At 46.3% G+C, this 15,938-nt stretch overlaps 1 protein-coding gene across 3 annotated transcripts in view; it reads right to left on the bottom strand.

Moving 5' to 3' along the window:
* Window positions 1–833: 833 nt before the first annotated feature.
* Window positions 834–15,938, bottom strand: part of Gria1 (glutamate ionotropic receptor AMPA type subunit 1) — a 308,069-nt gene continuing 292,964 nt past the window's right edge. For 2 of the 3 annotated variants that reach the window (XM_051167319.1, XM_051167320.1), the window contains exons 15-16: window positions 11,280–11,414; window positions 834–1,993 (exon numbers count right to left, since the gene is read on the bottom strand). In XM_051167319.1, the coding sequence (XP_051023276.1) occupies window positions 1,790–1,993; window positions 11,280–11,414 (339 nt within the window). In that variant the 3' untranslated portion in view covers window positions 834–1,789. The remainder of the gene's footprint in view (window positions 1,994–11,279; window positions 11,415–15,938) is intronic. The other variant, XM_051167321.1, reaches the window with a different exon arrangement.

Raw genomic sequence — 15,938 nt, 5'->3', positions numbered from 1 at the left:
CAGAGGAGATGGTGGTTGTCCACTGAAAGCATCCACAGAGGAAGCCGATTCGACTGCCCTGAACCATGGGTAGGCGCCTAGATCTTTAGCTCATCCACTGCTAATAAGAATGCCTGATAGGGGAGATTGGATGGAAGCAGAGGTAGGAGAACGAGCCAGAGCATGGTTATTGGTAAAAAAGCTAGTGGCAAATGGCACTCACTCAAGCATGCACCTGAGAGTGGCTGCAGAAGAGGTGGGAGTCTGTTGCACCGAGAACAAGAGTGGAAGTCTCCACTAATCTGTGTGCCAGGGACTCCCACTTCCACCCAAAGGTTGAGGCAGCCTAGCATCTCTCAGTGTGGCTCTTGTCACGTTTCCTGTCTGGTTGTCCTTCACCTTGGTCATTGTATTCGTGGTGTAAAGGTTCTGGCCATTGTAATGCAATGTCCTCACTCTGTCTTAGCCAGGGGAAAAGTTAGTACCCTCGTGTTAAAGTGAGAAGGTGGGCTCAGGCATCTTAAGGTCGCCTCATGTATTTAGCAATTTAACTCATGTCCCTGTCTCTCAAAATAACTCAGGCTTTGTGGTCTCTTTTAAGATCTGATCACATGCTGAAACAATACTCGATTAACACAAAACCCCAGTTCTCTGCAAACCTAGGACAGGAAGCAGCACAGAAGGCTCTGCGGCAGGGGCTTGGCTGGACTTTCATAATTCCCCATCACTTTTCTTTTGCACTTTGCTTGGACAGTATTTCCCCGCATGCCCGAGGTTCCACAGAGAGTCCTACTCCGTCATGGAGATCCAGTCTAGATGGCAAGCAAAGCAAAGGCAAGAACCATATGTGACGGCCAGCTCTTTGCAAGGCTCTACTGGGTTCAGGAGATCAGTTGTCTTTTGGCCACCACAGTGTCTTTGGGCCTGAGCAAAGTAGAATGCACTTTTCAGGGCTGAGATCGACACTGTAAAGAGATGTCCCATATTGGTACTCTTTGTCCCTTGGGGTAGTTCTTGGAGCTTCATCCAAGCAATAAGGAACTTTCCGAGTTCTCCTCTGCCTGCACTCTGCCCAGCTCCCTTCCACCCCCTGTCTGAGATGCTCTTTGAGGTTATTTTCTGATGAATCAGCATTTAGGTAGTATTCTTTCTGGGGGAAGGTAGCCCCTCCTCCAGGAGTGTCTGTCTCCATCCAAGGTGCGGGCCAAAGAACAGAAAGTATCATGGAGAGCTCCCACACTGAATGAGCGTGAAGATCGCCCATTCCTTTCCTTGCTTGTAAAGGTGGAACCAGTCATGAGTCTTCAATCTGGAAACCGAAGAGTGATGGGTGGGTGGGTGGGTGGGTGGGTGGGTGATGGGATTAGGATAAGAAGGAGGAAAAGAGTCTAACAGAGCCTTCAAACTGTGGATATTAGTAAGAAAATAATTGCACACACTAAGACACATTAACAATTGAATTAAAACCAAACAGTTTGATTTCTTCATTAATATCCCAGTGACTCCATTTTCAGAGACTTCATTGGACAGGACTTCTCCCGTTATTGCAGCATAGAGTTAGTTACCATCTTCACTTAGCAAATGGAATAGGGTGAAAAAAAAAATCCCCAAACGAAAGGAATGGCCTAGAGGACTTTTTTTTTTTTTTTTTTTTTAAATCTTCAGGGACATTGGCTGAATTGTCCTCCATATGGTCATGGTGGCTGGAAGTGGTGTTTCATTTTGTTGTTGTTTTTGGCACTGGAGGGCTTGGGATGGGGCTGGGGGGAGCCTGATCCTGCTCCCCCCGAGGGTTTCCTGTCTGCTCCAGTTATAATCCAGTGGCTCCCAAGGGCATCCCTGAACTGTGGCTCATGCAGGGAACGGATTGCATGGACTTCGGGAAGTCCTGGCTGACCACCCGGCCGTTCTCTCCACTGTTGCCTCCTCCACTGGCTCCTGCCCCACTGTTCCGGGGGAGGGTCGATGTCCGTATGGCTTCATTGATGGATTGCTGTGGGATCAAACAGAAACCCTTTTCAGGAGGACAGGGGGTTCTTCCCCAGGTCCTTGGTAATGACTGGCAATGGGGAATGACTCAAGAAGGGATCAAAACTCTCTTCCATCCTTCCTCTCCACTCCTGAGCTCAAAACACAAAAACAAATAAACAAGCAAGCAAACAAAAAACAAACAAACAAAAAAATCCCACAAAAAACAACCCCCCACCACCACCACACCACCACCACCAAAAACCACTAGCAAGGCAGTTCTTAGTACTTGTTATTTATTCCTGACTTACTAACTCCTTTTCTGATCTAGAATTCTAATACTCTAGAGACCACAGGTTAGCAGCACCAATCTGATGTGTCAGTCTATACCTGGAGGTTGTCTGTGATGGTAGTAAGCAGGCATGACATGCATTACATGGCCTTGGGGATGCATCCTTGCTCTCTTTGGCACATTATTCTTTTCAATCACATTGTACATATCACCTTCCTTAGCCTCGCCAGGGCCTAGGCTTTAATGTGTTAGGGGGCAACCATTCTGTGGTTCCTGTAGGTGGGACATTTCCTCGGTGCTGTCGGAGTGGAGCTTAGGAAATTTGCATCCTGATACCTAAGCTAAGCTCTGTGATCAGGTTCCTGTCTTTGGTATTTTTAGAACGTTTAAACCTCCATGTCTAGACTATCTGGGAGGCTATAGTCTTCCTCCTTCCCCCGTCTCCTCCTCCTCTTCCTCTTCTCCCTGCACTTTTTTCCTCCTTCTTTCTCTTCTCCACCCTCCTTTTTCTCTTCTACTGCCTCCTCCTCCTCTTCCTCCTCCTCCGCCACCTCTATCTACTAAGAGTGGCAGCACTTCCGAGAAACTGCTTTGAAATATTAGGGAACCTGACAGTGTATTATTGTTGGGTTTTCTTCAAACGCTTTTCTTCTGACGAAGAAAGAAACCATGCTTCTAGCTCCACATGATAAGCATCCCCAGGAGTCATTTCAATAAGATACTTCACAAAATGTAACCAGAAGGGATCACGTGCTGAAGAGAGTGAGACCACATCTCCAAAAGCCTTCATTGGCCCGCCACCCTCTTTCTGTCAGCATGTACAGCTTACAGGGCCAGACTGACACACCGGCCCACTGCTGCTCACCTCTGCTTTCTAGGGTGTTGGAATTATAGGTCTGGGAAGAACTCAGGGTCACTCCAGAATCAGGGGTGATAAGCGGAGTGAATGTTCAAGACCACAGTTCAGGTCTTTGGTCTTAGTCTACTGGACGAGAGGAGGCACAGTTTTCTGCAAAGGGGTCCATTGGAGAAGGAGCTCTGTGGCATGAAGGCTCTACCCTTATCCCTTTTTCTCCACTTCCGAATTCATAGAATTTTGGGGATGGAGGTTTAGTTTCTCGGTAGAAATCAGCACGGTGAGAAGAGCTGTCTGTGGATTGAGAGAGACTTCCTTTGCTAAGACCAACATTCCGCATTCTTCAGCATATACTGTGCTTAGCTTTCATCCTGCCATATCACCTTGGCTTGACCGCAAAGGCTGGCTCTGTTCAATTCGTGTGTGTGCATCGTACATTCTCTTATATGTAAGTTTTCACACTTTAAAGAAACCTCATATGCTAGAGGAGACCCAGACCATGACTTCACAATCCATGGCTATCCTTACTGGCCACTCCACAGACAGCTTGTATGTGATATTCTTGAGTTTATTAAAAATCAATCCTTTCTGAAATAACCCTGGCTTTGTTGTCATGACTCAAAGAACTCATTCTGTCTCCTGTAGCTAGATGGACGTAAGCAGTCTGATGTGTTTTTTTTTCCCTTGCTACCATTTTTTACTGAACATTCTGATACTGTTTTAAAATGTTCTTTCTCTTCAAAATCCATGATTCATCCGGGGTGGGTGGATGTTAAAGGTTTAAGCAGGGATGGAGGGGATAGGTTAAGCAAAACTAAAGTTGTATGGAAATCCTGTATAATTAGGGGCTGGAGAAATGGATCAGCAGTTAAGAGTGTATGTTTCTATCTCAGAAGACCTGAGTTGGATTCCCAGCACCCATGTCTGGTGCCTTGCAACTGCCTATAACTCTAGATCAAGGGGTCTGATTTCTGTGGCTTCCATGGCTACCAGCACTCACATGCACACACCAACACAACACTTACATACAATTAAAAATAATAAAAGCCTAGAAATAACTAAAAGAGAAAGCCTTTGAACACAAGCACCCTTCGTGGGTGGAAAAGCCTCCCCCTACAAGACAAGGGTCTTTACATGAGAAGCTCAGTGCCAGGCATGGGTCACCTCCCTTTGAGTTTTTGATCAGAGAGACTCTAAAAACCCACAAACAATGCAGGCTATTGTTCTTGGATGTTATTGATGGAGGCACAACACATTTTGATAGCAGGACATCAAGCTAGAGCTGACACACTAACTTCCTGCTGGCTAGCTTTCCTAGTTCCAGAAAGGGCCATGTCATACCACAGGGAAAGAAAAGTCATCAATGGGCTTATCCAGTGGTGACCTCTGAATGCTACAATACTGGCTTGTCTCCTGGTGTAATGGTGACATTTTAGTAAGGAGGGCAACCAACTACTTTCTGATTTGATCTGAGCCCTGCAGGGTTCACAGGACTTAACCCATGCTTGATACTATAAATCTGGGCAGAAGCCTATGGTTCTAGATCCTAGGGGAGGTGCTGCTCTTAACTTCAACAAGATAATCTTTTTGTGGTACTTAGCAGTTAATTCAGAGACTCATAATTGCTCAAAGCACTGAGAATAAGAGATTGTGAATGCTCACCTGTAAATGGGATGTCTATGTCAACACGTCCCCCTAAAGGGCCAATGTATATCACAGAAGAGGGAGGAGAAAGAATGTAAGAGCTGGAGGATGGGAGGAGTGCTGTGAAATGCTGCTTTCTGGACACAGCCATTGCACCAGGGAACTCACTGTAGCCATGGTTACCTGAACAAGAACCTGAACCATGTCTAGCCAACAACATCAGTCAACATTCCATCAGGTAGCTCGAATTCAGTCGGCCCCCAAGATAAAAACAACAGCAACAACAACAAAGCAGAACATGAAGGTGGGTGGGAGATGTGTTGGTTGGTACCCAGAGGATGCGGGGGAAGGGGGAGGGATGGGAAGTGGTTGTGATCAGGACACATTGTATGCATGTATAAAATTACCAAAGAATAAATAAGATATTCTAAAAAATAAAATCCACGATTGAGACAGATTTTCCCCCCCATATGATGTTCTGCCCACACAGGTTCTGTCTCTTCCTCAAATCCTGGGACTTAGTTTATTTACATCCTCCCCTGGCATTCCTCCACCAAAAAGGAAGTGTGATTTGGATTGCATTCATTTGAGTCAAAGGCCAAATAAATACAACCGCAATGCTACCCATGGGAAATCTGAGCTGAGAACAGGAAGAATTAATGATTACTGATTCTTAACTAAAAAAAAAAAAAAAGATATTGAAAATAGAATAACATTTTAATTGTGTCAGTGGAAAAACAGACCTTTCCAGAGTGTAGCTTAGAATATCTAGCCTTCAAGATTGTTGTCTACTATGTTCTTTAAAAATTGTGTGTGAATGTGTGTTTGTGTGCACACAGGCATGCAATTGAGCACGGGGGCCGTAAGACAACCTCCTGTCATTTCCCAGGAGCTATCCATCTTGTTTTTTGAGACAGACTCTCACTGGAACATGGAGTTTGCTGATTCAGCTAGGCTGGGAACCAGTAGGCCCTTGGGGTCTGTCTTTCTCTGCCTCCTCAGCACTGAGATTAAAAGTGTGTACCACCAGCTTTCTCACACGTGTGCTTGGGATTGGACTTAGATCCCCATGCTTGCGTAGCAGGCATTTTATTGACTGAGAAATTGCCTTGGGCCCATCAACCACGTTCCTTTAACTCGAACAACAACAATGAAACAAATTAAAGCTCACATAGATTACTTTGGGCTGTGGTCCTCAAACATCTCAAATATTCCCACGGTATTTCACTAAAGTTGGTAAAATATCGTGCATTTCTCTTAAGGACAAGGGCACAGTCAATACCTGAGCCCACCAAAATCGGAGACAAATTTGGCAGTTCACTAAGACCTTTCAGCATTAAAATACGAGAGCCATTTTCTCAGGAAGCTGAGGGCTGCCAGAGCACACCCTACCTCAGGTGGGCACTGCCCTCTTGCTTCCTTTCTGCTGCATTTGTGGAATCTTGGAGAAGAGAGGACAAAAACCATAACACTGGTGTGGAAAGCAAGTTAAACACCCCGGAGACCTCTAGTTCCCAAACTGCAATATACTTTGGAATCCCAGGATGGGGGTCTAGGGAAAAACCATTGATGTTTGAATCCTACTCCACCAACACTGAGTGAGCACTTAGTACCGAAGGACAGAGATTTTATTCTGTTCTCCCCGGAAAAGGCGAAGCGCAGATGCTCTAAGGCTCTACTCAATTCAAAATACGCCCCAGGTGATATTTTTGCTTTATGACAGTTTAAGTTATACTCGGATGCTGTGGGCTCCCTGAAGTCCCTGTCTGAGTCCCCAGCACTTACATTGCTAGTGCAGGATTCTCTGTCTAAGCCTTACTGGTTTCTTGACACTTGTAGGCAAGAGTTCTGGTGTTTGAGTCTCTGACTCTGGGCATCCTTGGCTGGCAGCTCTCTGACCTTGGCTAATTCGTTGCTTGCTTCAACCCAGTTAAACACCAGCAGGGAAGCTGCTCTGAGCACTCTGCCCCGGGTCCTTCATCAGTCAGGGAAAGTCCTGGGCACATTACCACCTAGCAGTCAGTGTTCTCCAACTGTCTGCCTTCCCCCATGAACCCGGGAGATGGCAATCTGTGTCTGGGTTATTCCTGGTGGCAACTCCTATGCTGCACACTGTTCTTCCTCTTCCCCTGTGACACATGCATTCTGTCCATGACACATCAAAGGGCAAAGAGTGTCAAGAGGCCTCAGTTGAAATCCTGTGCTGACGCCTGCCTAAGGGGCACAGTTTGAGTAGGGCGATGCATTTTGTTTGTCTTTGTGACCAGCACTATGACTGGCCCTTGAGGACTATAAAGCAAGTGCTAAAAAAAAAAAAAAAAAAGCTGGAAGAAGAGAGAGAATGGGCAGTTTAGAAGTATCTTGCCTAAAACCAAGAGGCTGGGCTTTGTGTAGGATTTGTTCTCTGTCTAATTCCTGTCCTTCTGACTCCTGGCTTATGTGACATTGTGGGAGCAAGTGTCTTCATTTCTTCTACCCTTACTTTTTCTTAGCCTGTAGATCTTGAAGAATACATTACCTGGCTAATGAAATAGTGGAGTTAATGCCTTGATATGAAAATTCCTAGTCTCCCCTCTTCCCTCTAACCTCCCTCCCTTTGTGCTCACTCTTTCTCTTCCCTCTCATGGTGACTAGAGAAGATACGGGGGCGGGGTTGGGGGGGACTGGGGGTGGGGATTGAACCTGAGTTGCTTTAGGGGTTCCGGTTCTACGAGTGGATAAACATTGTGATCAGGGAAAGATATAGGTTGGCAGGTCTTTCCAGACTCTCTGTCACCTCCATTGCATCCTGCGTAGGGTTGTAGACTATGCTTCTGACGGAGATAATTGCTTTTGGGAAAAGCAAAGCAGCTCATTATGAAGTCTGAGGAGTGGCTGGAGTGCCTTCCACTTATCTCTCCTAGATAAGGGAGGAATTGATGGAGCTTCAGAAATGAAGGGCCAGCTAGATTAATAAAGAAAATATCTCCCTTGAAGTTGAAAAGTCAGAAAATTCACTAGGAGTCCCGGTGGTTTGCGCACAAGTCGTGACAATGGAGGGGACAGATTATAAGGGACCGTGGTGGCTAGTCTTAGGTTATAATGCTTCTGGGGCAGCCCAGCAGCTTCTGGGAAGTTTAACAACTATGCTGTAAAGGGAGGTGTGAGGATGTCTCTCAGACATGGTACCATGACCCAATGGCCTCTTTAAAGAACCCTTGTCATCCAAGAGTGCAGTGCCCCTTCCGTGGGTCTGGTCAACACCCGTGTCAGCTAGAAGAGAATTGTAGCCTCTGTTCCGCTATCTGGGTTAGTGGAAGTCACTATGAACCTAGAGGGAAGTTGGACACTCAGGCGTTTTTCTGCTTGGTGGACACCAAACCACATCATAGTTGACAAGCACACATAGATGGGACCAAAACCACCTAGAGGGACACAGGTCCAGACTGGGCAGGTCATATTGCTTGACTATGGGCCACTCTCTTGTGTTTCCTCGCTTGCTTCAAGAGGATTTTCCTCTTCTGTGCACAACTCTACATTAAGTTGACTTAACCACTTACTCTGCAGGCACAGCCTGTTCTTTAAAGACTCATGGTCTCCATGGCTCAAAACAATCGAGTACATGTAATTAATAAAAGTATGTTAATAAATAAATATTAATAAAAGAAAGTTTGAAGGAAGCGGTATCTCTTAATAAGGCTATTATCATAAATGCTAGTTGTCACTGCTGTTACTATTTATTGAGCGCATACTGCAATGTGGGCCTCTTGCCAATCCTTTAATCTATTATTTCATATCCTCACTACAAATTTATGAACTATATACTACCACTGTTCTCATTTTTTTTACAATAGAAAAAAGACAAGAGAGTAATTAAAACTTGTTTAGGGTGACAGAGTTAAGAAACAGAATGGAAGCCGGGTGCAGTGGCGCATGCCTGTAACCCCAGTACTCTAGGAGGCAGAGGCAGGCGGGTCTCTCTATAAATTCTAGACCAGCCTGGTCTACAAAGTGAGTCCAGGACAGCCAAGGGTACACAGAGAAACCTTGTCTTGAAAAGCCAAAAAATAAAAAAAGAAAGAAAGAAAGAAAGAAAGAAAGAAAGAAAGAAAGAAAGAAAGAAAGAAACAGAATGGGTGGATTCATGCCAGGCTGGCAGCTACTACATATCCACAGGACACTGTGTCCTGGGGCTCCATGAGGAGGAGTCTTTGGGAGCTGATCAGCACCAGCTCTGGGCTGGGTCCATGGAAAAGAGGTGGAGGATTGCAAAGGCCGTAACTGGCCAACCTCCTGGCCTGAGCCCATCTTTGCTACTTGAACAGCCCTTTCCTCTCTTTGGACAGTAAGGAAGAACAGTTAGTAGATTTATCTTCTGGATGGAATTGGCAAAGAAAGCTTTGCTTAGGGCTCAGGGGCCCACTCCACACCCCACCAAGCTCACAAGAGGGTTTAAGGTTGCAAAGTCAATGACTGTGCTGTGATGAGGAGGTAGGGGAGCTGGTCAACGGAAGAGCCAGGTTCTCTAGACAAATGCCACCACACTTCTAGCCTTCCGTTGTTCCTGTTACCACAGCGTAGGAGGGAGGTTTTAAATAGGCCTCAGGAGGCAGAAGGCAGGGTGAAGGATCAGCTTGCATAGAACACACAGGGGCTGGCTGGGCATGGTGGGAGGAGGGAAGCAGATTGCCAGTCAGGAGGCAGCTGGAACCCTGACGTGGGAACGCTGAATGCCAGGACAGAAGGTCTCAATACTAGGATGTGAAGTCCTTTTTTTTTTTTTTTCCCTACCCTTATTTCTCTCATACAGAAGTGAGCACTGAGTTTCCAGGCAAGAGGCTGACTAGAGATGTCCTTCCCAAGACTGGCCCAGGATGTACTCAGGGGTAGTGGCCAAGGTAGGGGAGAGGCTGGGCAGGGGCCTGTGCTAGTGGCCCAGTGATGTGTGAGTTCTGCTCAGGAGAAATTGAATATTGACAAATGGGTCTTTAGGGCACATTATAGGAGAAGTTACTCCAGGAAAAGGCTTCCTCATAGTCAAGCCTTTGAGAGAGCCCAGGCTAAGATAGCCGATGGTGTGAAGCCCACAGTGACCGCATTTCTATTCCCCTTTCAGTCTAAAGAATGTTTGTTCTTAATTTCTGCTTTTTCTCACAAGCCTTCTCCACTTTTCCTTCTTCTACGTCCTTAGCGCCTTTACTGTCTGAACCACAGTTTTCTTTACGTGTTTGCTGTTTGTACATATGTGATGCATACACATGAGTGCTTACATGTGTATGTGTTAGTGTGTGGTGTGTGTGCATGTGTGCATATGTGTGTGTGTATGTGTGCACACGTGTGTGTGTGTGTGTGTGTAGGGCAATGGATGACACTGGGGATCTTTCTCAACTGCTCTTCACCTTATTTTTTGGATACAGACTCACTGAACCTAGACCTCATGGATCTGGGTAGGCTGGCTGGCCAGTGAACCCCAGGGACTCCCCACCTGTCCCCTTCTCCAGTGGTGAGGTCATGGCAATGAACTGCTGCACCTGGTTTTTAAGTGGGCACTGAGACTCTGAATGTAAGTCCTCATGTTCCTGTGGCAGGCGCTGTGCCCTACGAGCCATTTCCCTAGCCCCGGGCCTTTTCCTGTATTCATTTCTTGCTGAAGTTCAAAGGTTTGAGGGTCACAGATGGCACCTAAGCCCTCTGCCTCCTTACGCTGCAGTTCACATGATTGGCTTCCACACATGTCTCCTCACTAGGGTTAATGATGCAATTGAGGGGCTGTGATGGTGACACCCCCAGCTTCCCTGGGATGCCTTTATCTACATCTCTGCTGAGACCCGCTCGTCCCTTCCTTACGCAGCACCAGCGATGGTGGGTTCCCTATTCACTGGAGAGGCCCATGTGCTCCTCTGTTAGAGAAGTGGGTCTTACATATTGAATTCATACGTCGATATTCTGTTGATTCCTGCCATTGCTGCTGTTGTATTCTCTGGGCACTCCTACTTTTCTTCCTGCCTGTAACGTTTTCATGTATTTACGGGCAGCTCTTCAATCCTCTCTGATACTTTTCTGCTTCTGCTGCCTTCAGCTGTGTTTAGCGCTGTTTGGGGTTCCTGAGCTAATTATTTGCTTACCGCTCTCTGCGGCTGACTCTCTCTGCCAGTGCTAGCCCATAATACAGAAGCTAAAATAAGGACCGAATTTGCCAGCTATGGTAAAAGCAGCATAGGGAACTGGGCAGGCATGCCTTCCCTCATCTGGGGAATTGCTGTATTGGACATAACTTCAGAAAAATCAGCCTCTCATGGTGCTGACTGAAACTTGAACTTCGACCCCACTGACCTGTCCTGGAAAGACTCACTTGCTATTTGGGGCACAGTATTTGCCAGACACATCCCATTTCTTCCTTTTTTTTTTTTTTTTTTTTGTTTTCTTCCATCCCTTTCAGTTTCTTCCTGATGCTTTTCTGCTCCCTGGATGACCTCAACCTGTCCCTTTCTACTCCTCTCAGGAAACCTAGCTGTGCCACTGAGAACAGGGTAGGAAAAAGACCCAGGAAGACGATGCCACCTTCATCCGCTTCGACTCGCTACGGGATTTGTAGCAGAACTCGATTAAGGCAACCAGCATGGCCAATCCCAGCCCTCCAATCAGGATGTAGAACACGCCTGCCACGTTGCTGAGGCTCAAAGCGCTGGTCTTGTCCTAAGAGAAGGAGGCGGGAAAGGAGGGGAGGGGAAAGAGGAAAGTGAGTCAAGAGGCTTGAGACCATTGAGGCAGCAGCAAATTAACACACATACACTCAACCCCACACCCTCCTCAGCATTCACAGTTGGAAATGGCTTGTATTCATTGGCTACATGTTCACAACATTCCTCGGGGAGAGGGGAACACATGTGTGTTTGAGTGTATACAAAATCGTCTGTGATTGTGTTCAACATCACCTCCCTCCTTAACGTCTTTTCTGGGACAGGAGAAAACCACAAAAATTCAGGCCAGATCTGGTAAGATCTGAACCCTTGAGCTTAACCAATTCTTTCAGGAAACCCTTCCCTTTAGCTCCGTGTCTACCTCATCTCCTCTGTTGCCTGGCAACACGTCAGCCCCATCATTGTACATGTCTCTGAGCATTTTGCTGGGAGTTGGTATTGGAGTGAACTTTCCCCTAGATGTACATTTGATTTCAATTTAATAAGACAGCTCTCAAACACATGATAAAGGCAGAGGGATGCAAATCTTTAATTGGCTGCTCTCAGTCCCAATTTAAGGGGGAAAACCTTGCGGCGGGTGGGGTGGGTTATACTGGCAGAAAGGCATTGAGTAGGCAAATGGCTTTATTAACTCCTAATAATTATGCGTAACCGGTGTCATTTCTTTTTTCTTTTGAAGGTGCTTGCTAAAATTGTTGTAGGTAGACTTGGGTGGCTGAATTTAGAAATTTCCATTGCCTGTAGTAAAAGATACTGTGCTGGCTTCAGAGATGCCAAGCCACGAAGGAGGGTGTTAAACTCCCAGAATCCTGGGGTGGTGTGGGTGGCGGGGGTGGTGAAGTACTGATGCTCGGCAGGAAAGGGCGGAACCTTGCTTGGGGAGCCTGGGACTGTCACTGGTGTGGGAGATTGTCCCTGAGTCCTGCCACATCCTGTGGGCTTTAAAAGTGGGGGAGTGAGGGAAGAACACTGTTTCAGGCAGTGAGAACATGACCACCCAATGCTCTACACAGGCAAAGAACACCTCTAAGTCTTGGGAGAGTGGCCCTCCCCAGTTGTTATGGTGGCTCTTAACACCTTCTTTTATGTTGTATTCTTGTGTTAGAATGTTTCTTAAGTCAAGATGCAATGTGCCTCTCAATTTGGACAGGCACATGGCGTTGGTGGCAGATTGGTGGGATGGGGGTAGGGTGTGTGCCTTTTACACTTCCTTGTGTGTTACTTTTCAGGTGGGGACCCAGATGGACTGCATGGTTCTAAGTTGCTGTTCTAATATCCACCTAGGAGAATCTGGACATGTGTGAAAAGGGATTTCTTATCTCCCAAGTCAGGAGCTTTGCCCCTACTTCTACTTGACGTGGTGTACAGGGTTCTTGGTGGATGAGCGTGGAAACTGCAGATGGAAGGTAGCAGCTTGCCTTCCTACTCTGGAAATAGCCCTAGCCATGGGATTATCCCCAGCAACCCCTCAGTGGCTTCTTGTGTGGCTACGACAGATGGTTCTTGAATACAGGTTATTTTGGCAATGCTTAGCCTGGCTCTCTAGGCAGTGGAAATGATTATTCAAGGGGATGAACTTTTTTTTCCTGTCTGGGATAATGGCCTGAGAAAAAGAAATGTGAAAAATGCTCCAGGAACTGATAGAGCACGTACATTCCCACTTGTGTGATTTGTAAAACACTCAGTGTACATCCTTCCTTTTTTTCCCCCCAGAAGGTGTGTAAGTTTGCTTAACAGAAATTCCTATAAAACTTTCCTTTCTGGATGGGGGTTTTAAGTTTGGGCAGACTGAGTAGGGCGAATGGGGCTGGGCGGGGCGGAGAGACATCTTAAAACATCATCAGCTTACACTGTAGCAAGCACTAGATAAGGTGGATGCTAAGAGGGAGTTAATGGGGGAAGTGCAGGAAAAGAAGGTTGGAGGCTTCCGACTTCCCAAGCTCATCCGTCTTTCAGTAGCTAAAGTACACCTTGCCCTGCCCATCACTTAGGCTAGTTTCTTCTTCATAGTCTCCCTAAGTTTGATTCTGTTGGAGACGTCTTCAAGGATAAGGAAATGGTGGGCCCCTCTTCTGTTACTGTCTTCACATTGCTCTGTGATTGTATCTGCTGTCCTGGCCATCCATTTATGGCATATCTTTGACATAGGAAGGGTTAGATCTTTGAGGAGAAGTGAGGGAAGAGGTGTGTTCTGTGAAACTGTAGAAAGAAGAGGGTCCAGTGACTGGGCATCTGGTTGTTTGTGGAGTGGAGAGTCTTCATCACTACTCTGTCTTCTTTTTCTGGTGGTTGGGATTCAACCTCAGGCTTTGGGCATTGTAGGCAAGTGATCTACCTCTTAGCTAATCTTTACTCTGTCTGTCTGTCTATCTATCTATCTATCTATCTATCTATCTATCTATCTATCTATCTTAAAAATTTCAAGACAGAGTTTTTATCTGTGTAGTCTTGATTGTCATGGAACTCACTTCATAGACCAGGCTGGCCTTGAACTCACAGAGATCCACTTGCCTCTGGCTCCCAAGTACTGGGATTAAAGGTGTGTGCCACCACAGCCTGGCTACCTTCTGTATATATTTGTTTCCTTGAGAGAGGATTTCACTATATAGCCTAGGCTGGCTTTGAACTCAGTGTGTAGCCGAGGTTAGTTTCTACCTTCTGAGCTTCCTGCCTCAGTTTCAGAAATTCTGGGATTATAGGTGTCCATCACCACAGCCTGTGAAGGAAACATCTGGCCCAGAGAAATGGCTGCATGTGTGAAGAAGGCTTGATGGTTTGGTTCCCAACTATTTATCCCTTTTGGTAGATGAGTGTCTATGATAGCTATAGCCCTAGCTCACAACTATTAGCTTTTTTTTTTTTTGGATAATATCAGCTTTAGATCTTTCTAAGCATGTGTGAAAGTTTTCTGGTCTATGGCCATCATTGGCCACTTTGTTGGACTATACTGGCATATCCTGGGGCAGAGATAAAAATTCTTTTAGTTGAAGACTGGAGCTTTGACTCTTCCTCTGATCCATTGTGCACATAAGGGGACTTCCTTGTGTGCTGGAGTAAGTAGCAATGTTCCAGTACATGGCAAACCACAGGGTTCCAGCTCTGATGGGGGAAGGAGGAGTTGGGTTTGGGTCTTCCAAGTGTTTCATGAAACACTCCATTCTCTTTCCATTCATAGCAGATGCACTCCCCCAGAGCTAGGCAGCTTGCTGGTAGGAGGGAAAAGTCACAACTTGTCTCCTGCCAGGAACAGACAGAGTGATAGTGCAGAAGAGAGTGATGGGTGAAAAGAAAAAAAGAAAAAAACCTAAAACATAAAACTTTCATCTCGCCGAATTGTTGGGTTGGTTGCTATGGTGACGACCCCAGCTTTACAATCTGTTCTCCTGAACCTGTTGTCTTTAATTTGCTGCCTCCCTTATGCTGAAGAAAGATTCTTCCATCCTCCTGTATATCTCCTTGCTCTTCCCACGTATTGAGGAACTGTCCCAGATTCCTTGTTTTTTTAGCCAACATCCCTTCTAAGAATGCTCAAGACCTTCCAAGGTTTGGTCTTCATGAGGAAGATTGAGCACAGCATTGAGGCTTTCTTTTGGGCCTAAGTGGAAAGTTCTAGAAGAAGCCAATGCCCTTGCCCACGAGAGTAGTGACTTCCACTGAGATTAGTGCTACCCATCACCTGAGAGCTGCTAGGTCTGGAGCACGTGTCCATTTCTCCAAAGGTTTCCTCCCTCTCTTCTTCTCTTCAACCACAATCCCACGGCTTCCAGTATACTTTCAGTGAATATTCTGGATGATCCCCAAGCCTTCCGTGCACTGATGCTGCAGTCTGATGTAGCCCTTCCAGGCGCTACCGAAGAGAGTCTAGCTCTTCAAAGACTAGCTTTCCTGTGCAGTAGGTTTTTTTTTTTTTTTTTTTTTTTCCTGTTGTGCTCTTCCCAGAACTTTCATATTTGGGCTAGGAAGAGATTTGAGGAATAGCAGTTTCCTGGGAGAGGCAGATGATAGCTTGATAAGCTCACTCGCCAGCTGAGATTCAAAGGGAAAAGCTGCTGGAAGGGTGTGGACTCAACAGACTCTGTGCAGATGCACAGCCCTGTTTGAAGGTCGCTGTGCCTTGGTACTCTACTGCCTTGTAGAGATGAGAGCCTACGTGGGTGCATTTTGGAAGAAGCTGGCAGGGACGTGTGTGTGTGTGTGTGTGTGTGTGTGTGTGTGTGTGTGTGTGTGTGTGTGTGTGCCAACAACTGTGACCTTTGACACTTATCCCAACCTCAAAAGATCTAAGGTATCCCAGGAGTTCCTCAAGGGCCCGAGATCACAGCCTTTAAAAAGTTGTCCCCAGAGCCTTCTCCCTTTAGGGGATGCAGAAACAAAAGTCATGTCAATTGGCAGTGTTTGCTGCTCCATTTCCAAAGTAGGCCGGTTCCCTAGGCTGCAGATCCTCCCCCAAGAGCAGTACAGGATGAGAACTGGCCCACTGTACTAATAAGTGGCAAGGCAGGCATTGTGCAAGCGATGG

Source organism: Acomys russatus, chromosome 25, assembly GCF_903995435.1.
Source record: "Acomys russatus chromosome 25, mAcoRus1.1, whole genome shotgun sequence".
NCBI lineage: Eukaryota > Metazoa > Chordata > Mammalia > Rodentia > Muridae > Acomys > Acomys russatus.
Note: the sequence above shows the minus strand (reverse complement) of the source record. Positions and strands in the feature narration are given on the sequence as shown.